Genomic DNA, 11,105 nt, shown 5'->3' with positions numbered 1-11,105 from the left:
TATTCGAAAAACCTTGGTTTCATGCATGTTAACATCAGAAGCCTTCTCCCTAAATTTGTTTTACCCACTGCTTTAGCACACTCCGCCAACCCAGATGTCCTAGCCGTGTCTGAATCCTGGCTTAGAAAGGTCACCAAACATTCTGAGATTTTCATACCCAACTACAACATTTTCCATCAAGATAGAACTGCCAAAGGGGGAGGAGTTGCAATCTACTGCAGAGATAGCTTGCAAAGTTCTGTCATACTTTCCAGGTCTACGCCCAAACAGTTTGAGCTTCTAATTTTAAAAATGAATCTCTCCAAAAATAAGTCTCAATGTTGCTGCCTGTTATAGACCCCCCTCAGCTCCCAGCTGTGCCCTGGACACCATATGTGAATTGATTGCCCCTCATCTATCTTCAGAGTTTGTTCTGTTAGGTGACCTAAACTCGGATATGCTTAACACCCCGGCAGTCTTACAATCTAAGCTAGATGCCCTCAATCTAAAATTATCAAGGAACCCACCAGGTACAACCCTAAATCTGTAAACAAGGGCACCCTCATAGACGTCATCCTGACCAACTTGCCCTCTAAATACACCTCTGCTGTTTTCAATCAGGATCTCAGAGATCACTGCCTCATTGCCTGCATCCACTATGGGTCCGCAGTCAAACGACCACCCCTCATCACTGTCAAACGCTCCCTTAAACACTTCTGCGAGCAGGCCTTTCTAATCGACCTGGCCGGGGTATCCTGGAAGGATATTGACCTCATCCCGTCAGTCGAGGATGCATGGTCGTTCTTTAAAAGTAATTTCCCCACCATATTGAATAAGCATGCCCCTTTCAAAAAAAGTAGAACTAAGAACAGATACTGCAATAGCATCGAATAGTCCCCGCGATATGCAACTGTTCAGGGAAGTCAGGAACCAATACACGCAGTCAGTCAGGAAAGCAAAGGCTAGCTTTTTCAAACAGAAATTTGCACCCTGTAGCTCTGACTCCAAAACGTTTTGAGACACTGTAAAGTCCATGGAGAACAAGAGCATCTCCTCCCAGCTGCCCACTACACTGAGGCAAGGAAACACGGTCACCACGGATAAATCCACAATAATTGAGAATTTCAATAATAATTTCTCTACGGCTGGCCATGCTTTCCTCCTGGCTACCGCAAACCAGGCTGTCCAAACTGTTATAGACCTACAGTGCCTTGCGAAAGTATTCGGCCCCCTTGAACTTTGCGACCTTTGCGACATTTCAGGCTTCAAACATAAAGATATAAAACTGTATTTTTTTGTGAAGAATCAACAAGTGGGACACAATCATGAAGTGGAACGACATTTATTGGATATTTCAAACTTGTTTAACAAATCAAAAACCAAAAAATTGGGCGTGCAAAATTATTCAGCCCCCTTAAGTTAATACTTTGTAGCGCCACCTTTTGCTGCGATTACAGCTGTAAGTCGCTTGGGGTATGTCTCTATCAGTTTTGCACATCGAGAAACTAAAATTCTTTCCCATTCCTCCTTGCAAAACAGATCGAGCTCAGTGAGGTTGGATGGAGAGCATTTGTGAACAGCAGTTTTCAGTTCTTTCCACAGATTCTCGATTGGATTCAGGTCTGGACTTTGACTTGGCCATTCTAACACCTGGATATGTTTATTTTTGAACCATTCCATTGTAGATTTTGCTTTATGTTTTGGATCATTGTCTTGTTGGAAGACAAATCTCCGTCCCAGTCTCAGGTCTTTTGCAGACTCCATCAGGTTTTCTTCCAGAATGGTCCTATATTTGGCTCCATCCATCTTCCCATCAATTTTAACCATCTTCCCTGTCCCTGCTGAAGAAAAGCAGGCCCAAACCATGATGCTGCCACCACCATGTTTGACAGTGGGGATGGTGTGTTCAGGGTGATGAGCTGTGTTGCTTTTACGCCAAACATAACGTTTTGCATTGTTGCCAAAAAGTTCAATTTTGGTTTCATCTGACCAGAGCACCTTCTTCCACATGTTTGGTGTGTCTCCCAGGTGGCTTGTGGCAAACTTTAAACAACACTTTTTATGGATATCTTTAAGAAATGGCTTTCTTCTTGCCACTCTTCCATAAAGGCCAGATTTGTGCAATATACGACTGATTGTTGTCCTATGGACAGAGTCTCCCACCTCAGCTGTAGATCTCTGCAGTTCATCCAGAGTGATCATGGGCCTCTTGGCTGCATCTCTGATCAGTCTTCTCCTTGTATGAGCTGAAAGTTTAGAGGGACGGCCAGGTCTTGTTAGATTTGCAGTGGTCTGATACTCCTTCCATTTCAATATTATCGTTTGCACAGTGCTCCTTGGGATGTTTAAAGCTTGGGAAATCTTTTTGTATCCAAATCCGGCTTTAAACTTCTTCACAACAGTATCTCGGACCTGCCTGGTGTGTTCCTTGTTCTTCATGATGCTCTCTGCGCTTTTAACGGACCTCTGAGACTATCACAGTGCAGGTGCATTTATACGGAGACTTGTTAAAAAAGTTTGAAATATCCAATAAATGTCGTTCCACTTCATGACTGTGTCCCACTTGTTGTTGATTCTTCACAAAAAAATACAGTTTTATATCTTTATGTTTGAAGCCTGAAATGTGGCAAAAGGTCGCAAAGTTCAAGGGGGCCGAATACTTTCGCAAGGCACTGTATATCCATCATGCCCTGCCTTTCTAAAGTCTTCGAAAGCCAAGTTAATAAACAGATCACCGACCATTTAGAATCCCACTGTACCTTCTCTGCTGTACAATCCGGTTTCCGAGCTGGTCACGGGTGCACCTCAGCCACGCTAAAGGTACTAAACCATATCATAACCGCCATTGATAAAAGACAGTACTGTGCAGCCGTCTTCATCAACCTGGCCAAGGCTTTCGACTCTGTCAATCACCGCATTCTTATCGGCAGACTCAATAGCCTTGGTTTCTCAAATGACTGCCTCGCCTGGTTCACCAGCTACTTCGCAGACAGAGTTCAGTGTGTCAAATCGGAGGGCCTGTTGTCCGGACCTCTGGCAATCTCTATGGGGGTACCACAGGTTTCAATTCTCGGGCCGACTCTTTTCTCTGTATATATCAACGATGTCACTCTTGCTGCGGGTGGTTCCCTGATCCACCTCTAAGCAGACAACACCATTCTGTATACATCTGGCCCCTCTTTGGACACTGTGTTAACTAACCTCCAAACGAGTTTCAAAGCCATACAACACTCCTTCCGTGGCCTCCAACTACTCTTAAACGCTAGTTAAACTAAATGTATACTTTCAACCGTTCGCTGCCCGACTAGCATCACTACTCTGGACGTTCTGACCTAGAATATTTGGACAACTACAAATACCTAGGTGTCTGGCTAGACTGTAAACTCTCCTTACAGACTATTAAACATCTCCAATCCAAAATCAAATCTACAATCGGCTTTCTATTTCGCAACAAAGCCTCCTTCACTCACGCCGCTAAACATACCTTAGTAAAACTGCCGATCCTCGACTTTGGCAATGTCATCTACAAAATAGCCTCCAATACTCTACTCAGCAAACTGGATGCAGTCTATCACAGTGCCATCCGTTTTGTTACCATAGCCCCTTATACCACCCACCACTGTGACCTGTACGCTCTAGTCGGCTGGCCGTTGCTACATATTTGTCGCCAGACCCACTGGCTCCAGGTCATCTATAAGTCTATGCTAGGTAAAGCTCCGCCTTATCTCAGCTCACTGGTCATGATAACAACACCCACCCGTAGCACGTGCTCCAGCAGGTATATCTCACCGGTCATCCCCAAAGCCAACACCTACTTTGGCCGCCTTTCCTTCCAGTTCTCTGCTGCCAGTGACTGGAACGAATTGCAAAAATCGCTGAAGCTGGACACATATTTCTCTCACTAACTTTAAACATCAGCTTTCTGAGCAGCTAAACGATCGCTGCAGCTGTACATAGTCCATCTGTAAATAGCCCACCCAATCTACCTACCTCATCCCCATATTGTTTTTATTTACTTTTCTGCTCTTTTGCACACCAGTATTTCTACTTGCACATCATCATCTGCTCATCTATCACTCCAGTGTAATTCTGCTAATTTGTAATTACTTCGCTACTATGGCCTATTTATTGCCTTACCTCCTCACACCATTTGCACACCATTTGAAAATACACAGCCCAAAACAATTGCTTTGTGTTTGAATGGTTATTTGTAAAAAACATTATAATAATAATAGTCAACCAAATTGCATTTGAAAATCCTTTCAAATACAGTAGTGGAAAAAGTACACAAAAGTCATACTGTAGTAAAAGTAAAGATATCTTAATATAAAAAGACTCAAGTAAAAGTGAAACTTCAGTAAAAGTCAAAGTATTTGGTTTTAAATATACTTAAGTATTAATTGTAAAAGTATAAATCATTTCAAAATCCTTATATTAAGCAAACCAGACAACACAATTATCTTGTTTTTTTTAAAGCCAGGAGCCCACTCCAACACACTTAATTTACAAACTAATAATAATGTTTAGTGAGTCCTCCAGATCAGAGGCAGTAGAGATGACCAGGGATGTTCTCTGTTTAGAGAGTCTACCAGATCAGAGGCAGTAGGGATGACCAGGGATGTTCTCTGTTTAGTGAGTCCACCAGATCAGAGGCAGTAGAGATGACCAGGGATGTTCTCTGTTTAGTGAGTCCTCCAGATCAGAGGCAGTAGAGATGACCAGGGATGTTGATAAGTGTGGGAATTTGACCATTTTCCTGTCCTGCTAAGCATTCAAAATGTAATGAGTACTTTTGGGTGTCAGGGAAAAATATAGTAAGACATATTTTCTTTAGGAATGTAGTGAAGTAAAATTAAAAGTTGTCCAAAATATAAATAGTAAAGTACAGATACCCCAAAAAACGACTTAAGTAGTACTTTACACTTTACGCCAGCATCTGTACCTTAAGTATGTCTACGTTGAACCCTAAATCTCCACAGCGGGGTCAACCCCATGCACTAGGTTCGGCCCGGTTCCCCTCCCCAGGCAGCATGATTAGTGGGATTGGACAGAGGAATGGGCTAATTTGGACATTCCGTTTGTGTTTCCGTTCCGGGAGATGCAGTCCTGAGGGAACGGAACATAGTTGAGAAGAAGGACATCAGTAAGTTGGAGCTGCTGCAGACGTACCACAATGAGACACACTCCATGGACTTCCTGGAGCAGCCAGACTGCAAGGTGCTGTTTGTCATGAACGGGATCGACATCTACCAAGGAAAACTCGACTTCAAGGTACTGACACTCTCTCTGTCTCTCTCTCTGTCAATTCAATTCAATTCAATTCAAGGGCTTTATTGGCATGGGAAACATGTGTTAACATTGCCAAAGCAAGTGAGGTAGACAACATACAAAGTGAATATATAAAGTGAAAAACAACAAAAATTAACAGTAAACATCACACATACAGAGGTTTCAAAACAGTAAAGACATTACAAATGTCATATTATATATATATATATACAGTGTTTTAACAATGTCTCTCTCTCTCTGTCTCTCACTCACTCACACACACTCGTAACATCCTAATCATTACAAAACATCTATTCGATCAAATAGACAATTACATTGTTCGTTAACCAAATTCGACACTCATTGACCTCCATACAAAAACTCCTTGCTTGATGAGCGAAAAAAAAACGCCACCTGCTGGAGAAGAAAGATCTTGACAGATTGAGTCCAGTTATTTCTCTTGCTTCGTCTATTCGTACATGCCTGCAAACAACACTGGCTGGCTGGTTAACGAAAGTTCCCGAACTCCACCGGCATTTCCCGGAACTGTGTGCGGCAAATGTACAGGAGGAAACACGTGGCCAGGCACGCTTATCAACTGCATACTATAGATCAAAATATTGTATTAAAAATCTGGCTGCTTTACATCCTAATTGAATATAGTATATTTGAATAGCCCGACGAGTTATCTCAGTTCGTTCATCATGACGTTGATGTGCTACAACAAAGGTTGCGGACAACGATTTGACCCAGACGACAACGCTGGTGGTAAGTGGAGCTAAAAATGAATTTAACTGGCTGTGTATAACAACCTATGAATGTCTACACACGGCATTCTCAGTTTAGGAATAGTTAAATGTTAGATATTGTCCACGTTCTTTAGTATTAGCAAGTGACAGCTGCAAACGTGTGCCTTTGTGGATTTTTGTGCGCCACTCCCGTTACGGAATCGCACGGAACACGGCGGAGACATAAATATAACCAGGGCGGATCACCGACATTTTTTTGTATGATCTGAAAGGAATGTGTTGATACAATGAAATATATATTTTTCATATGTTTTATGAAGCTAGATAGTTATGTCCATATTTTGCTCTATCATATTAATGAATGTTCTCCTCCATAGATGCCTGTACCTTTCACCCTGGCGTGCCTGTTTTTCACGATGCTCTTAAGGTAGGGTCAACCTTACCCTGACAGAACCACTAAACACAGTATGTGAGTAAGACTGTTGGGACAATAACGGTAAGGCTGCTGGTTCGAATCCCAGCGACGACTAGGTGAGACATCTGTCCGCGTGCCCTTGAGCAAGGCACTTTCTCCTGTAAGTTGCTCTGGATAAAAGCATCTGGTTAATGTACAGTGGTGTCCTCTGCTAATCACCTCTCATTCATCTCCACTTACCTGAACACAAAACAGGTGATAAAAGCAGATGAAGGAGAGGAAACGAGGTGGAGAAAGATTTTTATAGACTATTGACTGTGTGGGTAATGAACCCGTATTGTGGTTGACCTGACTGTCCTGTAGGGCTGGTCCTGCTGCACGAGACGCACCACGGACTTCTCAGACTTCCTCAGCATAGAGGTGAGTTAACCCCCCCAAACCCCCCGGCTCTGTCTGCTCCCTCTCCCCGAGATAGAAGAGAAGAGGCCTTTGTAAAGTTTCAGAAGTGTTCAGTATTACATGTGGATATGCTAAAGTTGAAGGGTGTGTTTCTCTCCTCAGGGCTGCAGCAGAGGTATCCATAACAGAGAGAAGCCAGTGGAGCCGATCCTGCCGGAGGTGACGAGCTCAGAGGGGAGGAGAGAGAAGGGGGAGGAGCTAAAGCCTCGTGGTGACCCCTATATCATTCAGGCTCCTAAACCACTAGAGCTGATACACAGACCCAGGTAACACACTTTACTCAGGTGACACACACACAGTTTGTGTTTATCCTTAGTGATCACGCGTGTGTGTGTTTCAGTGGTGATGAGCCCCTGGTCAGACTTCAGCAGAAGGTGTTCTCCTCTCTGAGACAGGCTCTGGAGAAACTGCAGCTGGCAGAGAACGGACAACCTCGCAACACAGGTATGCTGCTGTCATAATGGACCTTTAACCTGGCTCTGATAGGATTGAGAGGTGGGTGGCTCACAGGCTCTCTGTCACTGTCTCTCACTAGAGGAAGAGGGGGAGGAGGTGAAGATTGGCACGTCCTGTAAGAATGGAGGCTGCTCCAAGGTAGAGTACTACTCCATTTCTCAGTGTGTGTAGAAGTTACCAGTCATGGCTCAGAGAGTGATGAGATGAATAGCTGTTTTGATTTAGTGTATTGTGTTGGTGTGTGTCCTGGTTCCTCTCCCTTGTAGTCTTTCTCTGGTCCAGGGAGTAACGAGGAGAAGTGTAAACACCACCCTGGAGTCCCTAACTTCCACGAGGGGTGAGACCCAAAAACACTTGAGATTCTGATGTCCTCCTCCTGTACAGTATATCTGGATAGATGTGTGATCAATGACTGTTGTTGGCCTCTGTTCTGGGCTTGTCCCCTGTCTGTCAGGATGAAGTTCTGGAGCTGCTGTAGGAGGAAGACGTCTGACTTTAACTGTTTCCTGGCCCAGGAGGGCTGTACCACAGGAAGTCACCTCTGGAGGAAACCAGACAAGGTCAGCACCCCTTCAGAGTTTATCTCAGGCACTGACTCAGACAGATTCACACAATCAAAAGTGCGCATGCCCCCACCCCCCTATTTTTAATTCTCTCTGCCCCCTCCAGGGGATGAAGGTGGTACCGTGTAGGTTTGATTGGCACCAGACAGGCGGCCAGGTCATCATCTCGATCTATGCCAAGAACTCTCTACCAGAGTTCAGCTATGCAGAGGCCAACGGCACCACGGTACACACCACACACAGGCAAACAGATATTTGAAAATGCTTGCCTTTTGTGTCAGTGGTTAGTATATCTGTGTTCTAGGTGATCATCCGTGTGGTCTTTGAGGGAGTTTGAGCAGAAGATCAACTTATGGGGGGTGAGTGATGAAGATGATGGTGGTAATGAGTGATGAGGGTAATGAGCTGTTCATTGTGACCGTGTGGATAGGCAGAAATCATCATATAAAGTAACTATTAGAACTCTTAAGTCATTTCATAGGATCTCTGTGGTAGTCATAGTTCATCTCCCTCTCATGTCTCCTAGGTGATCGATGTGAGTAGCAGCGTGGTGAACATGATGTCTTCCAAGATGGAGATCTCTATGGGGAAGGGGGAGCCAATCACCTGGGCCCGTCTGGACCTACCCTCTCCCACAGACATGCCCACTGAGGGGGGGAATGGGATTGGAAAGGCGTAGAACTAGACAGAATGAAATCAATCACATGGTACATGCTCCTCCCATATGTTTTAGTGAACCTGTTGAAGATCGGCTGAGAGCAGTATTTATTTCTGACATTCTACTCAGAATGCGGAGGCTAAACTTCACTGAAACACTGTCTGAAGGCGACAACCATCAGGTCATCCTACTGAAACACAGTAACCATCAGGTCTTCCTACTGAAACACAGTAACCATCAGGTCTTCCTACTGAAACACTGTCTGAAGGCGACAACCATCAGGTCATCCTACTGAAACACAGTAACCATCAGGTCATCCTACTGAAACACAGTAACCATCAGGTCTTCCTACTACCTCCTCACTTGAAAAGAGATGCAGGCAGCTATCACCCTAGCATCCCTCATCAGGATCTGTATCTAAGGAGCAATTGGGGACAGCCAGTCAGAATGTAAACTGTTCTCAAACACCCACACACACCAGAGGAGGACAGGCTCATTGGAATGGCTGGAAGGAATTGAACAAAGTCAAATGTGGTTTCCATATGTGTTTGATACCTTTTCATTTATGACACACACACACAGTCCTTCTGTTCTTTGTCAATTGCATGTGAGAATATTTGTGCCATTTATTGATATTAGTGGCCTTCCAGAAAATGTAACCTGTCAAATGAAGTTCTCTTGCTTTAACAGTCTTTTTGTTTAGGGTTTTAATTGTTTTTGCTCACTTCTGAGATCTGTGATTTAGTTTCACTCTTTACTTGCTGTAGTTAGTTTTATTTGCCTTGTATGAAAACAATGTTCTCTCCCACAGACTTAATAAACCTCTGAACCTACATTGTAATTACAGTGTCGGCTATCTTCATACCAGAGAGTTAACGCTCACAAACCATGACTTTATTAAAAGTTGTTTTACTAAAAGCACATGGTACGTTCAGCGGTGGGAGAGGGTGTGGCTTCAGACTGGCTCAGATACTACACAGAGTGTTAGGCAGCGTGGGAGAGGGTGTGGCTTCAGACTGGCTCAGATACTACACAGAGTGTTAGGCAGCATGGGAGAGGGTGTGGCTTCAGACTGGCTCAGATACTACACAGAGTGTTATGCAGCGTGGGAGAGGGTGTGGCTTCAGACTGGCTCAGATACTACACAGAGTGTTAGGCAGCGTGGGAGAGGGTGTGGCTTCAGACTGGCTCAGATACTACACAGAGTGTTAGGCAGCGTGGGAGAGGGTGTGGCTTCAGACTGGCTCAGATACTACACACAGTGTTAGGCAGGGTGGGAGAGGGTGTGGCTTCAGACTGGCTCAGATACTACACAGAGTGTTAGGCAGGGTGGGAGAGGGTGTGGCTTCAGACTGGCTCAGATACTACACAGAGTGTTAGGCAGCGTGGGAGAGGGTGTGGCTTCAGACTGGCTCAGATACTACACAGAGTGTAAGGCAGCATGGGAGAGGTTGTGGCTTCAGACTGGCTCAGATACTACACAGAGTGTTAGGCAGGGTGGGAGAGGGTGTGGCTTCAGACTGGCTCAGATACTACACAGAGTGTTAGGCAGCGTGGGAGAGGGTGTGGCTTCAGACTGGCTCAGATACTACACACAGTGTTAGGCAGGGTGGGAGAGGGTGTGGCTTCAGACTGGCTCAGATACTACACAGAGTGTTAGGCAGCGTGGGAGAGGGTGTGGCTTCAGACTGGCTCAGATACTACACAGAGTGTTAGGCAGCGTGGGAGAGGGTGTGGCTTCAGACTGGCTCAGATACTACACAGAGTGTTAGGCAGCATGGGAGAGGGTGTGGCTTCAGACTGGCTCAGATACTACACAGAGTGTTAGGCAGGGTGGGAGAGGGTGTGGCTTCAGACTGGCTCAGATACTACACAGAGTGTTAGGCAGGGTGGGAGAGGGTGTGGCTTCAGACTGGCTCAGATACTACACAGAGTGTTAGGCAGGGTGGGAGAGGGTGTGGCTTCAGACTGGCTCAGATACTACACACAGTGTTAGGCAGGGTGGGAGAGGGTGTGGCTTCAGACTGGCTCAGATACTACACTCACCTGTAGAATGAGAGTGTACTGTACCTGGGTCTCACCTGTAGAATGAGTGTATTGTACCTGGGTCTCATCTGTAGAATGAGAGTACTGTACCTGGGTCTCATCTGTAGAATGAGAGTACTGTACCTGGGTCTCACCTGTAGAATGAGAGTACTGTACCTGGGTCTCACCTGTAGAATGAGAGTACTGTACCTGGGTCTCACCTGTAGAATGAGAGTACTGTACCTGGGTCTCATCTGTAGAATGAGAGTACTGTACCTGGGTCTCACCTGTAGAATGAGAGTACTGTACCTGGGTCTCATCTGTAGAATGAGAGTACTGTACCTGGGTCTCATCTGTAGAATGAGAGTATTGTACCTGGGTCTCATCTGTAGAATGAGAGTACTGTACCTGGGTCTCACCTGTAGAATGAGAGTACTGTACCTGGGTCTCACCTGTAGAATGAGAGTACTGTACCTGGGTCTCACCTGTAGAATGGGAGTACTGTACCTGGGTCTCACCTGTAGAATGAGAGT

At 45.1% G+C, this 11,105-nt stretch overlaps 1 protein-coding gene across 1 annotated transcript; it reads left to right on the top strand.

The window, feature by feature from the left end:
* Positions 1–5,717: 5,717 nt before the first annotated feature.
* Positions 5,718–9,388, top strand: LOC110503182 (cysteine and histidine-rich domain-containing protein 1). The gene is given in 12 exon segments (XM_021581540.2): positions 5,718–6,015; positions 6,374–6,423; positions 6,775–6,831; positions 6,973–7,136; positions 7,211–7,314; positions 7,406–7,464; positions 7,593–7,663; positions 7,781–7,886; positions 7,996–8,115; positions 8,194–8,219; positions 8,221–8,248; positions 8,416–9,388. Coding segments are annotated over 12 exon segments (1,002 nt in total). The 5' UTR covers positions 5,718–5,951; the 3' UTR covers positions 8,569–9,388.
* Positions 9,389–11,105: the final 1,717 nt, after the last annotated feature.

The sequence above is a fragment of the Oncorhynchus mykiss genome, chromosome 24 (genome assembly GCF_013265735.2).
Source record: "Oncorhynchus mykiss isolate Arlee chromosome 24, USDA_OmykA_1.1, whole genome shotgun sequence".
Lineage (NCBI taxonomy): Eukaryota > Metazoa > Chordata > Actinopteri > Salmoniformes > Salmonidae > Oncorhynchus > Oncorhynchus mykiss.
Note: the sequence above shows the minus strand (reverse complement) of the source record. Positions and strands in the feature narration are given on the sequence as shown.